General features: G+C 40.2%; 1 protein-coding gene across 1 annotated transcript in view; it reads left to right on the top strand.

Annotated features, from left to right (window-relative positions):
* The window catches only part of plpp4 (phospholipid phosphatase 4), a 59,424-nt gene extending 34,732 nt beyond the window's left edge, over nucleotides 1–24,692 (top strand). Inside the window, exons 3-7 of the mRNA XM_088305483.1 lie at nucleotides 3,549–3,639; nucleotides 5,981–6,044; nucleotides 9,678–9,802; nucleotides 20,787–20,957; nucleotides 23,228–24,692. Of these exons, the coding sequence (XP_088161609.1) occupies nucleotides 3,549–3,639; nucleotides 5,981–6,044; nucleotides 9,678–9,802; nucleotides 20,787–20,957; nucleotides 23,228–23,436 (660 nt within the window). The 3' untranslated portion in view covers nucleotides 23,437–24,692. The remainder of the gene's footprint in view (nucleotides 1–3,548; nucleotides 3,640–5,980; nucleotides 6,045–9,677; nucleotides 9,803–20,786; nucleotides 20,958–23,227) is intronic.
* The last annotated feature ends 384 nt before the right edge of the window (nucleotides 24,693–25,076 follow it).

The following is a 25,076-nucleotide window of genomic DNA, read 5'->3' as shown; positions in this document are numbered from 1 at the left end:
GGACATTTTCTGCGTGTGGCTTGAGAGGGGGGGGCCCTAATTCATTTGGTATCTCCTCTGCGGTCCTTGCATTGAGGCTTTCATTATGCCCTGTCTGGGTTTAGCTGGCTTCTTTTTCAAATTGGCTTGCTTTTTCATGTTTTCCGTGACCTGAGATACCATGACTCCTTTTCTAGCTGTTCCATACAACACATGTGACAGTTTTATTAAATTCTGAAGTTTTACTCGTACATAATTCATTATATCATTCACAGAACAGCGGATTTGTGTAGCACTATTGCATTTATTACAGCTTCTTGTTGTTCCGGGTTGTGGGGTAAAAGAATTTTAAAGTCAGACATCATTAGGATGATAAAATCAGAAATTGTGTTCCACAATCGTACGTCACTGGCCCCTATGGAAAAATAATTTCTTGAATTTGGAATTGACATTGATGGAAAGCAGTTTTACATGAAAGGATGCTCACTGCAAGACTCGCAATATGATTAGGCAGGTCTGACATCATCTGTCGTTAGACAAATTCAAAAAGCGTACATTTCACTTATTTTTTCTCAATCAGCGAAACAATACACAAAGACTCCCTGCATGGGCCTAATTAAATAATAAGATGATATTTACCTTTGACAAAATCAGTAATAAATGTGTAGCTTCATTTAAAAACAGTTGCATTGGGACATTGAGTAGACTTGAGGTCAAGTCTGTGTGATCTGGAAACTGTGTCAAACTACGTCACAGATTTGAATTTTGATAACATTTTTGAAGAAAAAAATACACCATAAAATTAAAAGAGATTATTTTCAAAACTACTGCCTATCCCAAATGAAACTTTGCTTATCACCAACGAGCAAGTTAACATTATCACCTCAGTGGAAAACATGTTGCGGCAAGTGTGAGCACTTGAGATAACGTTTTCATCAGAAGTTTAAGGATGAGCAAGCTCAGTCATCCTGCTCACTGGCGATCGTCTTCAGCAAATATGATTGAAATGTGGCCAACCGACGTAATTTCTATGTATTCTCTTATTTTTCATTAAACATATTCAAATGATATATGTTTAACATGTTAATCATGCGCAACGGATGAACTGTTCACGTCCGAATTAAGTAAATCCAATGGAATCAAAAGATTCCTTGTGCATAAAGGATGACCACTTTCCTTTCAGAGATTTTACGTCCAACTTCAGTCATACTTTACCGTGCAGTACATCAAAGAAAAGTAATGCAAGAGGTAACATTGTGACTGAAATTTCATTGCTGCTGGAAATATAAGTCTTTCTATGACAACATAAATCCATTCCTCATTGCTTTATTTACAATACATCCCTCTCTCTATAATTCATGTTTTAAGATGTCCTTGCTTGGTTGCAGCCACTCTTCAAAGTAATATAGTCACACATTAAAGTGTCCTTTTAAGCCTCCAAATGTAATATGATGTTGGTACTAGCGCCATAAGTGTTAGTAGGTGTCAAGACGAAACGGTGTTTCTTCATGCGTGTCCTTCTAAATCTGTGCTGAATATACTGCCATGCATATTTATTTATTATGAGTTTTTATTTCATTTAAAGAATGACAGAAAGGTAGATTACCCTGTATTTTCAATGACCCCTCAATGTGATCTTTTTGCATTTACACCATTCTAGAAGGGCTTATCACACCATAAGATGGCATGATATATGAAAAGTCGCTTACTTTTAGCTAAAAAAAATATATAACTGCATTTTTCACATTGATCAAAATCAATGTCGGTAGATTCTATTTGTAAATATGCCTTGTTTAAGCAGAATATATTTCGTTTCATTTCGCACGCCTTCCGTGACGACACTGTATTTAGGGAGAAATTCGACAAACTTTTAAAAACTGGTTTCAAAGTGGAAGTTATGGATCATAACATTACCGGGAAAATGCTGAAAGATATACCTACATTCTATAAAATGGAGTCTGTGAGCAAATAAGATAAAGGGCCCTATTTCACCCAGCCAAAATCTAGCATAAAGCGCAGGCGAACCGTTCGCATGGGAGGAGTTTTCTTTCCTTTGATATTTTTGTAGATGGTTGCAGTTAGAAATATTATACTTTTGTAATGGGTTTTTGCCGTGTTGTGGGGTTGAACACAGCCGACTATATTCCCAGCCAATGACAGTGGCTTGCTGGAGTCGGTTCAAGAGTTCAGCGCACGCAAAGAAAGTTTACAAGAAATTGCGAGATCTCCCCTTGCGGATAACATAAAGTTGGCCACTGCGAAGTGGGCACTTGGACACTGCCTTTGACCCTGATATGTGTGGGTCACACGCTCTCGCCGGAGCCCCTCCCATCCCGTTTGACCTGGTTTCCGCTGGTCGAAGGTCTCGTATACTTTCTGTCACCAAATTGGCAGGTGTGCCGAGATAACGCCCGCCGTCTGCCGGAACAAGGTGTAGCTCGGTCTGTCAAATTCCCAAACACGGTAAACTAGACTTGCCGCGGCACGAAATATTGGAAGAATTGTCACTTGAACCTAGGATATAAATCCAGCCTCAGAGTGCTCTTGTCTTTGCCTAAACAGTTTCGCAGTCTTGGCTTAATATTGACTAAATTACGAAGAGTATTTACGAGTAAAGACAGAAACACAACAAAAAACTTTTTTATGTGGGGAAGCAGAGTCATTCGGCATGTTTTTCTACATTCTGATTGTCCAAGAGTAATTGAGTTTTCGACGCAGGGTGTCAAGCCTCTCCATTAGAGAAGGGGTAAGGGCCTCAGAGTGAAGCCACAGTTTCTGTGTGTTTAGAGGAGCCTGGTGAGGTGGCATAAGCATCTGATTCGGATGTTTCCTCGATGCACAGTTATGTTATATTATCTCTCGTATCGGCTGAAAACACTTTGCGCTCCCCCTTGGAAGAGCTGGACTAAGTAGCCTGGCAGAGGGATATCTGAGCTTCCATGCTCTGTGAGCAGTGCCAATGCGCCCTTGATCAACAAACCTCACCTTAATTGTGCTTGCTTGGTCTGGATCCGTTTGCATGCAATCCATATAGAGGATTTCTTCGCTCCATATTAAAGACAATCTTTACAGGTTTACCCTAACTCTTTCATTGAGCAGGCTTCGCTATGTTCGCCTCAGCATGACCCAGTAAGTGGAATAGAATTAATAAATAAGAAAAGTGTGCCCTGTGATTGGCTGGCAGTCAATTCAGGGTGCATCCCGCCTACAACTCGAACACAGCTGTGATAGGCTCCAGCACCCCCGCCACCCTCGCGAGGAGAAGCGCTTTAGACAATAAATGGATGAAAACAAAACAAGAAATAAAACTAAAATTGTTATAATGAAGCAGTCTGCTTGCAACAGATTTACCATCCAGAGGAAGAAGAGAAAGACCAAACGTCATCGTAATGGTCTGTTAAGACCCTCTCTGCAGCTTTGTTTAACATGTTGAAAATTAAATCAGTATTGAATACTGTAAAAGGTCATTCCCTGAGGCAGATGTAATTTCATATTGGTTATCTTAACAAGTAACACGTGACTAACGCTACCGTAATAACTGTACACTGTTCATCTTGATTTTCTTGTAGGCAATCTCCTTCCTTACTCCACTGGCGGTGATATTCGTGGTGAAGATAATTCAGAGGACAGACAAGACAGAAATCAAAGAGGCATGTTTAGGTAGGTGGAGCTAATTGCTGTACAATAAATTACTTGTTTTTATTTTGGGGAGTGGGATCTAATCTTAAATGGAATGGTTTTAAGAAAACACTTCTCAAACAGCATCATATCTATCTATCTATCTGTCTGTCTAACTATCCATCCATCCATCCTATATAAACTAGTACTGGGTGAGGTTAGGGCTAGGCGGCCTCTTTAAGTCTTATGGCGGATACTCCATAAGAGATAAGATAAGGTAAGATCGCAGTGCGAACTGTGAAGCTAAACTATCTAAGTTAATTTGCCAGTTTAGCTGTGAGTGGCTGGCTACCAATTCAGGACGTACCCCGCCCACTGCCTGAAGATGGCTGGGATAGGCTCTAGCGCGCCGCAACCCTAGTGGCAAAGATAATGGATGCATGGATGGAAATAAATGAGAACACCATTCCCACCTACTGTAGTGGATGTGCAAATACACTCTATTCTTGTTCGACAAAAAAATAGGTTCCCCCATGTAACACCGCAACCCCCTGAAGGGCCCATCCCATTATTTAAGAAGGACTGTCCTAGCCCCAACTACAAAAAAATCGGAGTCCATCCAATTCTGAACAGCACATTGCTTCAGCTGTCCAAAAGTAAAACAGCAGGGAGGGAATGTACTAATCAAAATAACAATGATTTTTGTTCATGGATACAAACATGCCTCCAAATTCTCTTAGGGTGTTTGTCGAGCTATTATATCGTGCAATAAAAACTCCTAGACCATTAGACTGTCTCAGTCAGCTGTGTATACACACACACACGCGCACATTACTATTCCAATGGCAATTACCGAACTGGGCACTCACGTCTTCACTTTTGCAGCTGAAGAGACCATTGGCCACATCATGTCTCATTTGTGCAGCTTTTCCACAAGTTCTGAAACATGTAGTCAGTGCTCCACTTCACAGCATAGATAGATTTCATCACATTTGATTTTTATTTCATTGCTGGCAACGTGGGTTGAATTCAATTTGCTCACCAGTTTGGTGAGATTAAACTGTGAGGGATTGTATCCTGGCTACTGATTAGCCCCAATGGTTGCCTTCATAGCTAATTAAGTGGATAGCCAGTACTTGCAGTAAATATCAATCAACAGTAGTTCTCCCATTGGATATTCCCAATGAGATTATTGTGAAGTTATGTGACATCTCGTTCGATCCAACAGTGCATACTCAAAGGACGAATGAAAGCTCATATCCACTGAACCGTTAATACGATGCGAAGGAGCTTGCACGTCGTAGATAGGGAATGTCATGACTTCTACACCATCTACGTATACATCTGGGGGTGTTTAATCAGTCGTGCTACATCCTTCACAAAATATAATATTATTAAAATTGTTGTACTGAAGCGGGTGGTCATTTATTTTAACAACATTAAGCCGCACTGTCAATTGGCACACGGTTTACGTGTTTGTTTGCATGCACGTATGTTTCACACTCAATTTTCTCGTAGGTGCTTGAAATTGTGGCACAAATAATTGGCAAGGAGGACTTCCTCCATGTCAGATTTTTTGGGGGTTTGGGAGGGACTTCAGGGATCAATTACTGGTATCGGCAACCTTCACGATTATTTGATACCTTGAAATAAGGCTAATATACGTCCAATACAGATACCTGTTATCTGTACTTGTCCATCCCTAGTCCGCTAGGAAGACTATACTATGCAGCAAAGTGGTTAATTTACAGGAGGGCCATTCCTCAAAACTGTTGGTGAGCTAAGGGTGGACTGGATAGGTGATTTGCTTGAGATGTAGTATGCTCTTTTCGCCCCCGGGTGTCACAACAAAAACAATGAACTGTAATTTCAGCAAGGCTTGAGTAAGAGGTTGAAAAGTCTTCTATAATTCTTGACACTTTTGACAAAAGCATGTCACGGACATGGATCCCGAGGCTTTAAATTGAAGAAAAAAAATCAATATGTCCTTTCAGTATATTTTTTTTTAAATGAAAGAACTCATGTCACTTGCGACTCATGTCCCAAATACTGTGAACGTGCTCATGGATTTTAAATTGCTTCAAGCTTCTAAATCTTTTGTGGTCCATTCATGAAGTGATATTGTTTGGATTTCCAATTGATCTTGTCTTTTTGTTAAGATGACAGGAGGTGATTTAGAGGCTTTCACATCTTGTAAACTGTGAGGTGCGTCATCATTTTGTGGCCTCCAAGAAAGGTGTGTGCTGTGTGTGTCTGTGAATGGCTGCTCAACATTTAATTTGCGCGTTGTCTCTTCATTCATGGGGGGAATATGTTTTACTGTTTCTTGAGCTTATCTCAATAAGATGCATGTTTGACCTATTTGCAATTTTCCCTCTTATAGCAGTGTCGCTGGCTCTCGCCCTGAATGGAGTTTTCACAAACACTATCAAGTTAATTGTTGGCAGGTAAGAAAAGTGATATTATACATTTAAAAAAAAAAGGCTGTGACCATGGCCTTAAAGACCTAGTGTGATGTAAGTTCAATGCTTAAGTAATTATTTTTGTGTCATAAGTAAAGTAATGCAAATAATGCAAATGCTAAAGCATGAAAAAGAATTATTTGGTATATTTGACAAAATAATCGTTTTCCCAAACCCGGAAGTGTGACGTCATTCTAGGGCTGGGCGATTAACCGAAAATTTACCGTTACCGAAATTTATTAGAATGACCGACAACATTTTGCCCTTGTCGGTAAATTCGGTGTCTAAAAAAAAATGAAAAAGGAAAGTCTTTTCTGTCTGCGGCAATGTTCATGCCTCTTTAAGTCTGCTCCAGCGCATGTAGTCACGTGACTCAGGCGCTGTAGAAGAATGTAAACACAAGACGCGTTCGTAGCTGGCGATTCAAATTCAGAAGCGGCTGACACGGCTGCAGACGAAGTAACGTTAGTTGAAATTGGTCTTGTCGCGCTTGTCCCAAAAAGAAATTCGACATCTGTCGTTTGGAAATGTTTTGGGTTCCATAAAGACGATGTTTGCGCAAAAGAACATGAACTACAAAGTGCGTCGTAAGCACCTGAAACAGCGCGTCCAACCTTTTCTTTTTCACCACCCACAACACAACCATGCTGTTGACTTGGAGCTTGTGCTAAAAGTTCAAAGTGAGAAGCAAGGTTGGACAAGTGACAACAGCCCACTAACGGAGGCGAAACCATACGAGAGAACGTCTCAGTGGTGGACGGGATAGCCTAGCACATAGCTAAAGATAGAGCTCCTGAAGTTACAGTGGAGCGCACAGGATTTAAACGCCTCAGGAACGTAGCCGACAAGAGGTACGAAAATATTTGCCGCAAACAGCACTTCCCGATATGGACAACATCGGGACGGGAGCGGAGACATGTCGAGCATTTTGCATCCACATCCGACTTGTGGTCGAGTCGCAACATGCATCCCTGTTTGAGCCTGAAATGTGCAGTACATAGACGACAAGTGGCGACTGCGCACCGGAGTACTCGAGACGGCACATTTTACTGATGAAGCACACGCGTTTGTTTGGCACTGGCATTCCATTGATTTTTTTTTTTTTCATTTTATTTAGCATTTTGTTTACAGGCGACTAGTGCCTTTGCACATGGCATTATTTATATTGTTTACAAGATACCTTTACACAAATCTAAGTATTTGCAAATGGCATTACACCATCTCGGCACAATCTATTTGCAGGAAAAGATTTTGTGAGAGGTACCCTTTTTTTCCTGTTCTTTGTGACATTGTTCAAGTCATGCAAAGCAAGCTATTTTGAATGTTTATTCAAATGATTTTTGTACTTCTATTTTTCATTGAAAGTAATGTGTACCAGTTGGTCAATAAAAAAAAGCAGTTAATATGCATTTTCTGCATTTATTTAGATTTTGGTCCTCAGGGGGAATTTATCGTGCATTTATCGTTATCGAGGTAAAATTGCCCAATTTATCGCGATATTGATTTTAGGTCATATCGCCCAGCCCTACGTCATTCCATGACAACTATGTCAGATATCAACATAGAAAGTGACCATTTATTCAGCCAAAAATTGAATCACAAAACAAAATCTCACACGTATCCGAGGGGATCCATGTATTTGAAGAGTTGGGGGGAGAGGAGCTTGAAGGAATTATTTTCGTTGGACCATACATGTACGAGCCAGATGCTCAAGAGACCAAAAATATTGTGCGGCTGTCACATTAGCCTGCGGTAGGGCGATTCGCACGGGTAGGACATTTTAGCAGAACACCGGACATGAAGTGGCGACTAGACTCATCGAGACGGGAAGAATGGTGAGATATATAGGCTGGGGTTAGTGATGCATTATTGTTTTAAATTCAATGTTGTGCCGTGCTGTAAATGGCGCACGGTGAGATTAGCTACTTGGTCCATTTATTCTGCTGGTACTGAGACGACACGTTATAGTGGGTTGGTTTCCTACGTTGTCATTGGTAAGGTATTTAAGGTTTTTTAAACATATATCCACACTTGCTGTTCAACTCGCTACTGAACACCCGCCCACTCGTTCTCCTCGACTGCTTGTTCGCACACACACAAACGCATAAAGAGTCGTCATTCACAACCGTCAGTCACACACAAGCTGTCACAATACACACCGCACGTTTTTTTAAATGGATTGTAATCACACCAACCTTTCTTGTGAACCCGTTATCATAAGCAAAATGGTTGAGAAAACATCTTAATGCTTGTGCCAAAGGGCACTCTTCAACACTGGTTTGAAATTCACTCTCTTTGCCAAAACGAAATTAGTCCATTTACAATGTACTGTAATTTCGATTTTTTTTTTTGTTTTTGTTTTGGCCACATGAATGTGATTTAACATTCAAAATACGGTTGGTCAAGTTTACGTCACACTTGGTGTTTAAGCTGTACAGAATTCACAGCGAACTTTGACAGATGTACTGTAAGCCCACTGTGTGTAACACGGTAGTTCATTGTGCATCCTGTGAGCTGTTACTTGCTTTTCTTTATATTTTTGGAAAAGTTAAAGAGATATGGTTCCCGAGTGCATGGAACTTGGAAAAACTTTTAAAATCACAGTGATATTCATGTCGGGTTAGAAGCGCTAAACAACATTTCACATGCATACTAACTGCTTGCATGGCACAAGTGGATAGAAAATATTCGCCTTACTAGGAAGGATATGAGCTTCGTTTAATATTTTACTGCGTTTTCACAGACAATGAAATCTGTCATTAAATGTTTTTATTTTTAGGCTTTGAAATAGCATACATTTTACACAGTAAATTTTGTAGAGTACAATTTACACTAAAAGGTGTATTTGGTCGCAGTAAATGAATAAAATTTGTATAAAATTTCTGGATAAAATTTTCTCTTGAGAATTTAAACATTTCACTCTTAAATTTTACTTTATTTACTAGGACTAAATATACCGGTAGTTGTTTTAAAGTAAAATGTACTCTACAAATTTTAATGTGTACGTACAGTAAATATTTGTTTAACAATTGTATTGAAAGAAAATGGCATTAAAACTATGCATTTCCACCATGCAGGATAATGCTAGTTACATCTACAGAAAAAGTGTAACATCTTAGCATGGCAGCGAGATACCATGCATTTGCACAATATAATTAAACAAAGAAATGAATGGCCTGTGATTGGCTGGTGACCAGTCCAAGGTGTACCCCGCCTTTCGCCCAAAGTAAACAGGGATCTTAATGAGGCCAAGCATGATAGAAAATGAATGGACAGAATATGGCTGACATGGCACGAAGATGCCTGCGGACACTACCTACGAACAAGAAACAACGCTTCTCCTTCAGCTATAAGTTACAGTAGAGTATTAATTTGGAACCTCTCTCTTGGGGTACGGATGGCATAGTTCGGAAATTGTCGAGGTAAACACACTACCAATTTAGAGTTACAACAGAGAATTGTTTCCTCTGTGTCAGGAATAGTACTAACACCAGACTCACTGCTCACTCTCAGTTCCAATTAAGGTATATCCCTTCCAATTTGTTCTGGACTGCTCTGTGAAAAAGGCCTTAAATCGTAAAAAAATAAAACAGTCTAATGTTTGTGTTTTACTCCTAGACCAAGGCCTGATTACTTCCAGCGGTGTTTCCCTGATGGACAAGTGAATGCAAAGATGCTGTGCACCGGGGAGCCACATCTGGTATCAGAAGGTCGCAAGAGTTTTCCCAGCAGTCATTCCTCTTGTAAGTAGCAACTTCATCACTTCCAGCTTGTGAAACACAACAGGAGACAAAACATCACATGCTCAGTAACTCACTCAGAAGCTGGTACTCTGGAATGTTTCCACAAGAACATCTATTGCTTTTCTAACTGTGTGAGGTGTTCTCGTTGTGTCCAGAAGTGATCCATGATCTGCTGTGCATGAGCATTGTTACAAAGTATTTTTTGCATCCTCTTCCTGAGCTGTTTTACATCAGGGCTGATTAATAATTCAAGTGGTTTCCTGTTGTCCATCTGATTAATATAAAGAGGCTTGCATGCTTGGTGGTGTCTCCACAATCAACTGTGCCTTGTGCATGTTCACGCTGCATTTTGAGTGCAGAATATAGCTGGATTAATTACACTAAAAATTGAATGTATTATATACCATTGAGAGGGTTGCTATGAGCCGTGGCTAACAGGCTCTATACTCAATATTCATGTGGGTGTGTTACTTAAAATTACGTATTAATCCTCAAGAGGAGTCTTACTTTTAACAAGCAATGATTTGGAAAGAATGATCCAAATTAAAAATGTATTAAGAGAAAATGTTTGAGTTCTGTTGAAGCTTTCTGTGAGTATGAACTTTGTTCTTGTACATCTGATTAAGTGCATGCAAATCCAAGAAAATGCGGCAAAGTGAAGGGGGTGCTTGTGCGGAGAGAATGTGAATGTATTTAATTACCATAACAGAGTTTACTTCATTAAAATGTATGGAACACGATTTTTTACAGATTTTAATACGTCATATTAAACAATAAAATATCCATGTCGCTTTGAACAGTTTCTCAAATTGATACACATTATCAAGGGTCTAGCGTTATGCTTTGAAATTCTTCCAAGCAGGGCCAATGCAACAGCGAAATCATGAAGAAGTCATTGAGTCACATCTCTGACTTTCTGGTTGTGAAGCGTGCTCGTTGTGGTTTTTCTTCTTCATTTCGTTTCTATTTTAATTAAACAATAAATACTTACCGACAGTTTATTATAGTCTGAAGACGACCGCGTTGGGCCAGGGATGTCACGCACGCACTGGGTCAAACGGCCAGTAGGAGGTCAGAGCTCACAAAAATATTGTTTTGTTCTGTTTTTTTTTTTGTACGCCTTTTCGTTTTTACTAAAGTCATCATTGGAATCTTCTGTTTTCAGGGTAACATTTTTTCATGTCTCCTACACTTTAAACATTAATTGGAGAGTAAGATTGATCAACAAGTAGCAGCGAGGAAGAAAATATTTCCAACAAGGGATAAAATAATCCATATCCTGTGCATATTAATGCATGGGGTGATAATAGCTCAGTCTAGAAGGACTTGACTGTACGGACTTATCTTGGAGCTAAGCACAGTGGCTTTAAATCTGCCAGGGCCTTTTTCTGTAGCGTTCTCCCTGTGCTTGCTTGAGCTCTCTCCAGATATTCCGGCCTCCTCTTGCAGGCTTAATTCCAAACATGTTGGGCATGGTCGAATAGAGAATAATGACATTAACAAGATATGTTTTGACTGCAGACTTTCAGGGTATTTACATCAAAATCAGGTCAACAGTTTGAATATAAACCTCCGCTTTATATGGAAACAAAAATAATGGGATGATTGGCCGCTCAGCTGTTTCATGGTCAGGCGGGCATTTATGGCCTCTAATGGGACCGGTTAAATTGCTTTTATTGATGACATGCCTGCTGCCAAATACAGCAGGATGCATTCTGAAGTATTCTGGGAACTATTATGTGCTCATTTTCAGTCAAATTCTTCAGAATTCAAGGGTCAGCGCAGTCTAGCTGGACAATAACCCGAAGCATACAGTTTAGGTAACAAAAGAGGTTTATAATGAAACGTTCTGCAATTTAGTCACCTGACCTGAATCTAATTGAGCATGCATTTCATCTGAAGGGAAAATGCCCCAAAAACAAAAAGGACCTGAAGAGAGTTGCAGTTGAAGCCACGGTTTAAATCCAGCATTCGATGATATTTATGCATTCTAGACTTCAGACTGTTCCTAAAAGCACTGTTTTCGGCAGTAAAATGCTATTGATTAAAGAATTTTGGTGATTTTGTTGATTATCAAGAAAACTGCTGAATATGGGTAGTTATCAGCTCTTAAATAAAACTTTTATGAGCTGTTTTTGATGTCATCATTAAATTTGTCTGAACAAATGTATCTTACCAGGCATTTAAAATGAATTCTCCAAAAACCCTGAAAAATTAAGGGCGGTCTAGTAAATTATTTCCATAACTGTAGTAAGCAGCTGAGAAAATAGATGGATGTATGTAGTCTGTAGATGTTGGAGAGCCGCTTGTCTACTTCCTGATAACTGCCAAGGTGCCCTTGAGCAAGGCCAAATGGTGAAAACTGGGCCATTATTCTCTGGCTTAGTTTTACATTAGGCTTTATACACACTGGCAGTAGTCCTGTACTTTGGTCCTGAACAAAGTAAAAAAAAAAAAAGATAAATAAATAAAAATACATTCTGTGCACGGGTGACACGGTGATCGACTGGTTCGCACATCCGCCTCACAGTTCCAGCCTTCCTATGTGGAGATGCATGTTCTCCCCGTGCCTGCATGGGTTTTCTCCGGTTTCCTCCAACTTTCCAAAGATATCCATGGTAGGTTAATGGAACACTCTAAATTGTCCCTAGGTGTGATGTGAGTGTGAATGGTTGTTTGTATTTTGTGCCCCGCAATTGGTTGGTGACCGGTCCACGGTCTACCGCGCCTACTGCCTGAAGACAGCTGGGATAGGCTCCTTGTGAGGAGAAGCGGTACAGATAATGGATGAATGGATGTGCTGTGTGCATTTGGTAAGGCTCGCTTTATGTTCCAATTTTATCATTGGACAAAAGACAAACATTCAAGTCACAACCTGATTAAACATATCCGTGACTCCAAACCCAAACGAATAATTGAAAGCACTGTCATTTGGCTGCAATCCCAGTATCATATGCTTAAGGAGAAACAGCTTGTCTTCTTTATCTTGTCTTCTCATTTAACACTCCACTCACCATATATTTGGGCTGACACTGGGCACATTAAAGCAGTGTTTATACATGTTTGGTTCTAATTCGAGTTTAATTGCCTTGCTCGTGTAGTTCATTTGGGAGTGTGAACCCTGTCATCCGAACCCTGGCGAACACCAGACAAGCAGACTGAGACCACTTGGTCTGGTGTGCTTCGGTTCACTTGAGCTAAAATGCGACCGCTGCATTGACCAATGACACAGACCAGCAAAACACGTCTGCAGGAAAGTGGAGATCCAAAATATTTATCAAGCATTGGTATCAACAGTTTATTTCAAAAGATTTTCCGTGTCTTGTCACGCAGCCAGCTTCTTGGCTCTATCTCACTCGTGATGATAATGAGGACAAGAGCTGTGAAATGTGGATTGATGTGTGTTTCTGTACAGTCCAAGATTGATTTGAAATGAATGTGTTGGTTTGAAAATTAAATCATCATCTTCTCAGACTTACGCTTTGAGAAATGACTTGCTTTGAAGGGCTGGACATGTTCCCAGAGAAATGATAGAAGCACAATATTTCTTACTACATACTTACCGGCACTATGTGCAGCATAAATCCATCGCCACTCCACCACTAACAACCTCATGTTGTTGCAGAGTGTGAATGAGTGTCATTGAGAGAACTGCAAGAAGGGAACATTCGGAGGACTCATTTGCCTGTGTATCTGGAGTGACGGTAAATCCAATCTTCAGTCGGTGCGCATCTTCATCGCAACTTTGTTGACATTTTTAAATATTTTAAAGCCTTTGCTGGGACAAACGTGGCAATGGGCCCGCAAAACAAGTGACAAATATGTCCAAACCATAGTGCCATCTGGATTCCACAAAGCATCATCTCCGGTTTGTTTGATGTCTGAGAGTAGAATGAAATATATTGATATGTATGGTGGTGAGCGGCACGGTGGGCGACCTGTTAGCTCAATGGCCTCACAGTGCAGAGGTCGAGGGTTCGATTCCAGCTCCGGCCTTCCTGTGTGGAGTTTGCATGATCTCCTCCTGCCTGCGTGGATTTCCTCTGGGTACTCCGGTTTCCTCCCACTTTCCGAAAACATGCATGGCAGGTTGATTGGACACTCTCAATTGCCCCTAGGTATGAGTTTGGGCACGGATGGTTGTTTGTCTACGTGTCCCCTGCGATTGGCTGGCAACCACTCCAGGGTGTACCCCGCCAAGGTCTGATCAGTTAATGTTTGTTATTCCAGCTAAGACACGACATCATGACACATTCTTTCACTGATTGTGTACTTGCTTACAATTGATTGAAATGAATTTATAAACTGTAAAATATCCAACATTAAAAATTCAGAACACTTGAACAAATTGAGCTGATGGAGGAGCAATAATAACGAGTCATTTAAAACGGCATCAGTGCCAAAGTGACTTCTTAATATGCACTGGTGAGGACTAATGCTCTTCTGGTAATAGGAAGTGTAACATATCAAATTGAAACAAGTGGAATGGAGAAAGGCGAAGCATTCGTGCAAGTGTATGTGTGTAAGATTATCTTTAGCTAGTGGAACGCTGTGTTACTCTATTAAAACCTTAAAAGAGGGGTTTTGACTCTGTATGCAGTGGTGGCAAATTCTCAGACCACCACCTTCACTCTCCCTCTGCGCACTTAGTGTGGTTCCAAAATTACTGCCAACCATTTTAATTGTGATCGTTGTGGGAGTGAGAGGGGAAGCACACTTTTAAACCCACCAGCTGCTCTCAATGGCGACTTTTGCATTGCCAGCAGTATTCTGTTTTAAACCTCACAATGGAAATACTCAGCATATGGCACTGGTAAAATATGATATTTGACAACTCTAAATTAAAGATCATATGTAGAGATGTAGGATATTAGTTGATGTTTGTTCCCGTGTGTTCTCATGAAATTTGCACTGGTATGGTGCTCATCCCCTAATTTGTTCAGGAAAACAAATGCAATAAATAATGGAAATAAAAATTTAAATTGAATTGAATGATGAAAAATCCATCCATCCTTTTTCTCTACTGCTTGTCCTCATTAGTTGTTGGAGATGCGGTGGAGCCAATCCCACCTGATTTTCTCCTGGGTAGACAATTAGCGATTTTTCGATTCTTAAGGCACGATGGTCGACTGGTAAGCATGATGGCCTCACAGTGAGAGACAGCATCAGGTGTGGGTTCAATCCCGGCTGCGGCCTTCCTGTGCGGAGTTTGCATGTTCTCCCCGTACCTGTGTGGATTTCCTCTGGGTACTCCGGTTTCCTCCCACATTCCAAAAAGGTTGATTGGACACAATTCGACACTCTAAATTGCCCCTAGGTATGAGTGTGAGTGCGCATGGTTGTTCGTCAACGTGTGCCCTGCGATTGGTTGGCAACCAGTTCAGCGTGTCCCCCGCCTACTGCCCGAAGATAGCTCGGATAGGCTCCGGCACCCCCCACGACCCTTGTAAGGACAAGCGGTACGGGTAATGGATGTTGCACTGTAACATGAAAAATTCACTACAAAACTATATCTTACCAAAGTCAGGTTAGAAATTAGTGGTGATGCATGCAATTGTGAGCAAGAGAGAAAATCATAAAAGGCTAAGGTGGCACCTTCCTCCTACATTTGTCACACCAGGTGGCTGCAGTCTAGGCCAACTGGCTAAGCATCCCTGAATTAAAAGAAAAGAACCTAAAAACGTGTTCTCTTTATAAAAAACAAAGTCTGTAAATCCAGATATGGGTATTTCTGGAAGGACGCCCATCTTGGGGACAGAGGACGAGAACTTTTTTTTTAAAAAGGACGGATAAAGCCAGGCCGGAAGTGTTTTTTTTTTTCCCCCCTTAACGTCCCGAACTGGGTCAAGTTTAGAATATATAGAATGCACAGAATTCAAATATTTTCACTCCGAGCAGAATTCTTGTAATGCTGTTGCGTGTACTGGCTCTTTAACTGAAAGTTCAACTGAGGGCGAGTGAGGGGGTCACAAAATCCCATGTTTACGTGAATTCAGCAATAGTTGTAGTCTATGTAATAATCATGGTACTAATAATAATCTCGGAGATGCTTTCAAGGCACCTAGCAAGTAGAGGTTCAAAATTCAAACTCTGTCTAAACAAGGCGCCAATTTTCTGGTGATAATGACACTCTCTAAATTCTTTGATGTCTCTATTTTGAACATTTAAACCCAAAACATCTCCATTTTCAAACATTTCCTAAATTTGACACCGCTTCCATTTCTACTCTGTGATCCAGTCAACAAAGGTGCGGAACGCCCCAGCGCTTGTGTCATCGTCACTTGAACAACCCACTCGCTTCTTCCAAGAGGGGAAACAATCCGCTGTAAACATCACTTGTTCGAAATCAATGTTTTTGTCCCAATGGATTTAGCCATCAAGGCTCCTCAAAGGCATGAAGTGAATGCACGTGAGTAATTAGTTTTTTCTGATTATCTCTGACCTTCTATGGCCATCTGCTGCTGCCGTCTTTCTGGTTATTAGATCCACGTACGGGAATCCCTGTGCAACCTCTCTGCTCGGAATAAATGAGCAAATTATATTATTCTTGGCAGAAGGGAGACACCGTAACACTCCCCACCAAGGTAATACGCAATTTTTTCTCTGTTAGTGTAATTCTCCAGATCCTGACTACATCCATGTTGGCTCTTCATGGTTTTAGCTCTATTTTCTACTCTCCCGCCAGCTTTTCCAAGCTTACCAACAAACCCCCTGATTAGAATCTAATAGGTCCTCTGAGTGAACAGTTTAAACAGGCAAGAGGAAAAGTTTACAGATGCATTCCAGAATATCAAGATGGCTTAATATCAGCATCAGTTAACAGTCAGAAAAAGACAAGACATTCCTTTACAGTCATTTTTCTTGTAGTTGTTTGTTTTTGGGATTGTCGCGACATAAAACTTGGAGCTAAGTGAAGGTAGAATTTCTTTCTGAGTCCTTTCTGTTTTGGCGGTCATTCTCCTGAGCCGTTTGACTGATTCATGTGGATGAAACAGGCGGTTTTATGGTGTGATGAATTATTAAAAAGTGTTCCTGTTATAGATTACCTGTAAAAGACAGGAGAGCTCGTCTGCAGTAATGTTCCTCAGATCAGACGTCAGATTAGTCGCTGGCTTCCTTTGCAGTTCTCCACGTGGATCTTAACAAATCAGTGTCATGTTACTGGAGTTAACTCATACCAAGTCTGTGAAGTGAGAATGAAAATCATTACGCTGCAGAAACTGCCCACATTATGCATGTTATAGTGTAAAATATTCAATCTCAGTCGCGTGGTGTGGGTTGCCAACGCCTGCAGCCAGACAACTGTTTTGACCACCAAACTCTTGGATCTCTTCCACTAGTCCAATAGTGGTAATTTTAGACCAACTGACCTGAGCAAGTCACGAATATCACTATGTAAAAAGTTCAGAAAAAGTTTGAGGAATATTTTTATCTCTATTGAGTCCAGAAGAAGTACTGACAAGTCTGTTAAAGCAAATTAAACCATAAAGAAACCTCTGGCTTCAGGTATTTACCACATTGTTTTTCATTTTAAAATGAATTCAATTGTTTGCACACGCATTCAGTGTCATGATCCATTTTGGTTGATTTTTGGTTTTTTCCTTGTGTTCTTTGTCTTGTTGGTTTGTTGTATGCACCTGTGTCTTCCCGGTCCTGGTGTCACTCAATCACCTCCCTGCAACCCTCTGTGTCGTGTCCAGGTGTTTTCGTTGCCTCGTTAATTTGCTTGTGTTTAGTTCCCTGTTGATCCTTGTTGTTTTGTATTTTTATTCATTCCAAGTTCCTTTTTGCTTTTTGTTTCTACAATTACTGTAAATACCCTTTACGTTACTGCTGTCTTGCTTGAGAACCTGACATTCAGTTAAAATAGCTTGTATTTGTTTGTGCACAGGTGAATCATTTGTAAATGCCGAAAACTATTAAAAAGTCAAATATGTGAGAAAAATGTTTAGATTTTCTATTTATACATCTATCAATTTACTATTGCACTTTTTCTTGTTGAGGGTCACGGGGAGCAGTAGCCTATCCCCGCAGACTTCTGGCAGCCTGGATTAATTGCCAGTTAGTCACATTACAGAGAGAGACAGACATCGACACTTACAATCACAGCATCACAGAGTGCAAACTAAACTCATGCTACCGCAACCGAAGTCAGGAGGATGATGCACTTCTGCAAAACATATTGTACATAGACTCAAAATTGAAAACATGGAAAAAAGTGATAATGTTTTTGGTTTTTTTTAAACTTCAGCAAAAGACACTTTTCACCAACAACCCAAGTCACATTTGATTCCTCTATAAATTCCTTGTAATACAAAATTTGTGTGGCCCAGGTGGTTTGCATTTTCACTGCTTCTCAGCGTTCAAGGTAAAATGTAACCGATGCCGTATGCAGAGGGAGCTGTTGTGTTACTTTGTTACTTATCACTGACACCCTATGGATCTTAAACATCATTCCAATTATTCAGAAAAAGCTTAGAATTTTTCCGAATATTTTCATACTAGGGTTGTATTTACACTGTATTAATGTGTTCCTAAATCTAGGTGACCATCAATCAAGTTTTTTGCTCAATAAGTGACGGAATCTTTCCACTCTACAAGGATGGACAGGCAACCTTACGACGTGACGTGAATAAAAATATATTGCGAGTTTTGTTGTAATATTTTCGGAGATTGATTATCACATGGGCTTCGCATACATTTTGGTGAAGATCAGTTATGGTTTTTGGACTTAGTTATCAGATAAGCACATTAACAGGCTGGCAGCCATAGCGATGTTCATGTTTCTCCCACATGAAACCTGACAGTTAGGAGTGACATCGAAATTATGGGATGACTTGATGACGGCATACGCCATTTTTATAGCACAAATAGACCAGGCAACAAGTCCAAATATAACAGTCAAGTGTTCAGCATTGTCAGATGTCACAGGGATTATATGAAGTGGTCCAATACATACATGGTATGTCATTATTTTGATGCTCGGCAAATGCCTTTTTTCAGGGAATCAGATGCAATCTATATTTGCGCTTTTATTCTTTTTACACACTAACTAATCGAAAGCTGTTTCCCGTATCAACTTAAGGTAATTACAATACAATGCAACTTTATTTGCGATCCAATCAGAGAAAAGCTCAATTGCATGTTGAATATTTTTTAATATTTATGAGAAACTGGATCATTCAAAATAAATAATTTCTGACTAATAAAAATTGCTTGAAAATCTGAAACAAGCTTATTTCCAAACCAAAGATTATGTTATTAAAAAAATAAATCAACATGGGACCTTTAAGAAGCTATACACGTGTGTGTATGTGTGTGTATATATATATATATATATATATATCCATCCATCTTCTGTCCCGCTTCTCCTCACTAGGGTCGCCGGGGGTGCTGGAGCCCATCCCAGCTATCTTCGGCCAGTAGGCAGGGGACACCCTGAACTGGTTGTCAGGGCACACAAAGACGAACAACCATCCGCGCTCACACTCATACCTAGTGACAATTTAGAGTGTTCAATCGGCCTGCCATCCATGTTTTTGGAATGTGGGAGGAAACCGGAGTACCCGGAGGAAACCCACGCAGGCACGGGGAGAACATGCAAACTCCACACAGGATGGCCGGAGCCGCGATCGAACCCACGACCGCTGCTGTCTCTCACTGTGAAGCCATCGTGCTAACCAGTCGGCCACCGTGCCGCCCTACACTCACACACATATATATAATTATACATATATAAAATATTAACGATGGGAACTGTTTTGAAAGGTTTTATCTTGGTCTCATTTCAGCATAAAGCATGGTATTCGAACAGGGGTATGTACATGTTTTCAAGTATGCTGCCTGATCCACTTCAGATCCTCCTTTCAGGTTTTTATTCAAAATGAGCTTATTCAAAAAGGTTTCATTTGTCATGTTCAGAATTCTTCAAGCTGTTGGCGTTAAGGGTCATATTTGGTAATTTTTCCGTCTCCCCATTTATTCTCTTACTGGTACCTGTTTTTCATCATTCTTTGTTTGAAGCAGCTTTTAGAGTAATAGGACTGTCTGCAATTTTTCAAAACAAATGCATCAATTTCCCATGTTTTTTTTATCCACTTTGACAAAAAAACATGTCTCTAAAACATAAACATACAACTCAGACGAACTGATTTAACGACAAATTTAAATTTCTCTTACTCCCTTCCTGTTTTAGTTGTGATCCTGAAGGCATACTTTATTATGCTTTCCATAATTGCTGCAGCAAAAAAGACTGAGTGATGATTTATAATTGTTGTCCCCTGAATCCTCTCCTGCTAATTCGATGTTGACTGACAGCATTGCAAATTTATTTAGACTATGTTCACTTTAGTTGAGTCTTTCACTGAAAGGTCATTTTCACAGCATCGCAGAATTTGTGCGCATATAGTCTCTTTGTTCTTTCCTGTGACCCTTATTTCTCTTTTTAGTTCAGCTCCATTAAGCAATTAGAATTTATCTTCATGCTTGTGGCCTACAGGTTTCTGGTGTTAAACTACATACCCCTGACCAAGCTTTTTGCTTTTCTTGTTCACACAGTTGCAATTTCAACTCTCTTACGCCATTAATAATACATTGGAAGCTTAAGGACGTGAAGGTGAACTTTGACCCCCATTCTGCGTCTCATACTGAACGCTGACCTAGGAAACTGATGGAAAATTCACGACTTACAGCGAGTGCGAAGGACTCCTCCTGATTAGGCATACCCACATCCGAGGGTCATCCACTAGATATAACCGAGCCACCTTGAGTAACTGTATAAGAATTTTTCTTTTCTTCTTCCTCTATTCTCATCTGCGTGTTGATTTAATACTATGTTATTACCATGCATCCATCCATTCATCAATTTTCTACACCGCTTATATGGGGTACACCCTGGACTCGTCGCCAATACAATCTCCCTCGGTGGTATAAATTTGTCCTGCCACGTATTGACATTTCTTTGTCTTTGTCTTCTCTTAATTAGTTGCATTCTCTGGGCTTGGATTCACTTCCTTCTATCTGGCGGGGAAGCTGCAGTGCTTTACTGATCAGGGTCGAGGTCGGAGCTGGCGCCTCTGCGCCATGGTGCTGCCCCTCTACAGCGCAATGATGATCGCTTTATCCAGGACCTGTGACTACAAGCACCACTGGCAAGGTCAACTTGAAGGCTCCAACACTGTATTCTGTATTTTCAATCGTGTTCAGACTAAAAACATCCATGCTTTCAAACTGTTCAGGTGGCTGTTGCAGTGAGAAGATAGTTGATCAAAAAACAAAAACAAACCAAAAAAAAAGGTCTGTGTGGTTCAATAGAACGTCACACACATCACACCTTACGGTCCATAAAAAGGACATTGTCAAGGATTAATAATGTTCAAGAAAATTGGTCATCTACACCAGCCTTACGTTTCATCCCTCAACTCAATTATTTATTTCATTAGGAATTTTTGATTGATAAAAAGTGTGCTTTTGATTGTGCCACCCTGAAAGTCGATCCGAACAAAGTGTGCGACTCAACAAGAAATGTGCCTTGATATGTCAAGATGATGCACAGCAGTACAGGAATTCAAATGCCAAAATACCAAAATCTTCCAAACAGCTTTGTCATATTTATGCGACTGCATGCATTTTAAACTCGACAGCATGAATAATTGCCCAAAAGTATAAGTGAATGAGCATTTGATTTAGCACCCTTTAAAATTAGTATTAGTATTGTTTTGTAAGATGGAAAGATCCCATTCCACCCACATGTATGGGACAGAAAATGATGAAAATCAAAAAAATGTAAGACTACAAGTCGGAAATCAGGGTGACATTTGAAAATATGACATCATTTAACTGTGAACCCCACCCACCCGCCATCCTCAACCCCCAAGCAGTAAAGGTCAGGATTAATGTTAGCCCACAAAACTTTTATTTCAAAGCCTAATTGCAAAACATTAAATAATACACAAATTCACTGCATGTTTAAATCACTTTACAAAAAAATATGGCCTCAATGCTAAAAAAAAAAATGGCCTCAATGTTGTCCTAATCTGTTTTATTTCATGTCCCAGAATGCAAATTGCCTTCTAACATCAAATACATCCGCTGAGGTTTTCACACAGAGCTTGATTCAACATAACGTGCATGTAGTTCCTCAGAATTTGTGCATGTGTGCACTCTGACATGACGATAGAGTACATACAATATGTACTCCCTTGTCAGTCAGATTTTAACGGACCATGACCACGACTCCTAAAAGCATTAGCACGATTATGAATTAATTATGACACAACTAGATTCTGTTACTCTACATGAAAAAAAAATGCCATGAATTTATTTATTTGCTACTTGGGAGTGAGTTAGATGTGATCAATTTTTACGGAGCCAACACCTTCACTAGTTGCACCTCCTTACCCATGAATCTGCAGTCAGCATTTTAGTGTCAAGCCTTTTTTTTTTACCCTTGAGGCCTACCATATTTCTTGCTCTTCTTTTTGCTCTTCTGGAAGTGAGCTATGTGTGAGAACATAATGCCGAAGGGAAGAAAAAGACTCAGACACGATATGGTCTACCACCTTCAATCTACTTTGCTTGATCGAACACACATCCACACTTTTAACAGCCAAAGAAGACACTCTTACCACCCAAAAAAATGTCCCCGGTCATCATTTGTTTGTTCTCCCCAAATGTTGTCCCCTTCCTCTTCCAGCAGCGTGTCAGCATATGCAGCAATAGTGCAGCCCATTAAACCTGAGGGGCCTTGGTCCACTCTCAGTGTAAACACAAGCTGGGAAACACCATTAGCCTGGCAGCTGCGGCGTGCTTGATAAATACTAATAGTCCCATCATCCCTTTGCACTTTTTATGTGAGCTCGGTCTTTTGAGGCTTAGCCTTGCCTCCCAATCACTGTCACTGTTAGCCCGTCATGTTAATTGATTGCGTTAGGTCTCAGACTGGTAAATGTATTTGAGTCAATGAAAGAATCACTGAGCAAGCTCATGCATTATATAGTTTCCGAATGGTGGGAATTGGCGTTATATTTCCTTTCTCCCAGCCTGAGGGTGAGCGATGCAGAGAGTTTAATAAGACCTAAGAGCATATGCCATTTGTACAGCGTGGAAGTGTCTTCTTCAATCTGTAGCTAGAGGCTGAGCGCTAAGGTCTTTTTATATTCCCCAAGCTAGTTTGTATGATGGGATTTGGATGGATAGTTACAATATGTTGCAGAAGCCTTTTCCATATCCACTCGACACCATTGCAGTTTATTTGCTTCGCATCCCAGTTAACTGTCATTAACTTTTAAATAATATGCACGCTGAGGCAGTATCACACGTTGTGTTGCACTGAATTCATTGTTGCTTTTGTAGCAGGTGTTACAGAGTTAGGCTCAAATTAGCAATGGCTACATGTAAAATATATGCCTTTCTGTGACTGTACAGATGCCTTTGTTGGAGGAGTGATCGGACTATTGTTTGCATACATCAGCTACCGCCAGCACTACCCTCCCTTTCTGCACACCGACTGTCACCTTGCCTACGCCAGCCTGACTGCCGGCGTACACACATCCCCGCATCCTCAAGAGAATCAGCAACCTACTGGCAATGCCACTACCCTCCCCCTGGAGGGCTTGACTGAAGCACCACTATGACTAGTGGCCACCTCCGAGACTACCCTCGACACCCCCGCCAAGCCATCGAGCCCACCTCCACATTCCCATTGACTACATGGCTCTTGTGTACATTCCAGTGGACAGTAAGCCACTTTCCTCCATTCTCTTTTATTTTTATGTCTCAATGTCTTTCTTTTTGTGTGTGTGTGTGTGTTTTATACTATTCTTGCTAAGCAGCTGTGAAAGTCTAGATGTCGTTATAATTTATGATAGGAACTTAAGAATATGAAGCATGACTATTGCAAGGTGGAAACAAAGCTGAAGGAATGGTCTGGTTAAAAACATGGAAATGGGCTGTTCATCGTCACTGCTTATTCCGTAACGTATCCGTCAAGAAGCAGACGAGGCCGTGATGTTTTGAATCTCTTCACTTATTGAAGAGGAGCAACCTTGACTTGAGTTTGTTTTTATGTTTTGGGTGCTCATGGTGCTATATATAACAAATATGTCTCAAAGTACAGTCGCAGTCATTGAACAAGCTTTTCCCCAAAGGGTGCTTGACGTTAAGATTGACGCATTAGAGCATAGGTGTTAAACTCAGATCGGAATTTACCTCTACCAATTCTTGACCTCTTCTATCTAGTTATATTCTGGGGGATATGATAAGGGGTGTAACTATATTCAAATTCAGTTTTTTGGTATGCAGCATTTTTTTAAGGGATATGAAGTGGAGAGTGCCTTGAAATCTGGCCACACATCTACTCTGTAAACAAACACACGCCAGCTCCGGCCTCTGGGTCACATCATGGCTACTGATATGATTTTGAGAGTACTGTACGTCAAAGTTAACTCAGTTGAATGGAAACATCAGTGCATCATGAAAAAAAAAAATAATAACAAATGCCTTGGTTGTTATAGTGTAATAATTTAGACCAATCAAAGTATATTGGTGTACTTCTTCATTGTTTGTTTCCTAAAATGAAGAATTGATGATGAAACAAAAAGATTTAATTGTGCACTTTGAGAGAAGAAAAAAAACAAGCTGTTTATATATTACTAACTCCTAGACAGTGAAACAATGCATTATTTGGTTGAAGATCATGTAATAGCTGAAAACTATGTAGATCTGAAAAACATTCATCAAAGTTTGGAGATGTGAGGCAAGGTAAACAACAACCTGTGATTTTTGCCATAGCGTTATAAACCTAGTGATTAAAAAAGAAATTACAGAATTTTACAGTTAAACGACCTTCTGAGGCCAACCATAACTATGATGCGACCTGTGATGAAAACAAATTTGACACCCTTGCTTGATCATCTCGCTCTGTAATCACTCATTAGCAACACCATGAAACCAATTTAATAGAACTTACATTTGAAAGCTATTGGGTATTCGCACATTATGAATCATTACCATGCAGTTCACAAGTTGCATTCGTTTCATTAAATCCAAAGATGTTTGACACCACAACCCACACATTTTGTATTTGTATGTCAAAGATGAGCTTGTACAAACAAATGTAGTGCAAGAGTGTTATTCTATTGAGAGAGTTAGTTGAGTGGAGTGGATTTTCATTTTACCTTTAACCCTTGATGCTGCTTTGGAAAATAGAGGCTTAGTGTCGTCTGAATTTAAAAATGGCTACTTTGAATTCTGTCACGGCATTATTGATGAAGTC

Source organism: Idiotropiscis lumnitzeri, chromosome 9, assembly GCF_059441095.1.
Source record: "Idiotropiscis lumnitzeri isolate Australia: NSW breed Sydney's pygmy pipehorse chromosome 9, RoL_Ilum_1.0, whole genome shotgun sequence".
In the NCBI taxonomy this organism is placed as follows: domain Eukaryota; kingdom Metazoa; phylum Chordata; class Actinopteri; order Syngnathiformes; family Syngnathidae; genus Idiotropiscis; species Idiotropiscis lumnitzeri.
Note: the sequence above shows the minus strand (reverse complement) of the source record. Positions and strands in the feature narration are given on the sequence as shown.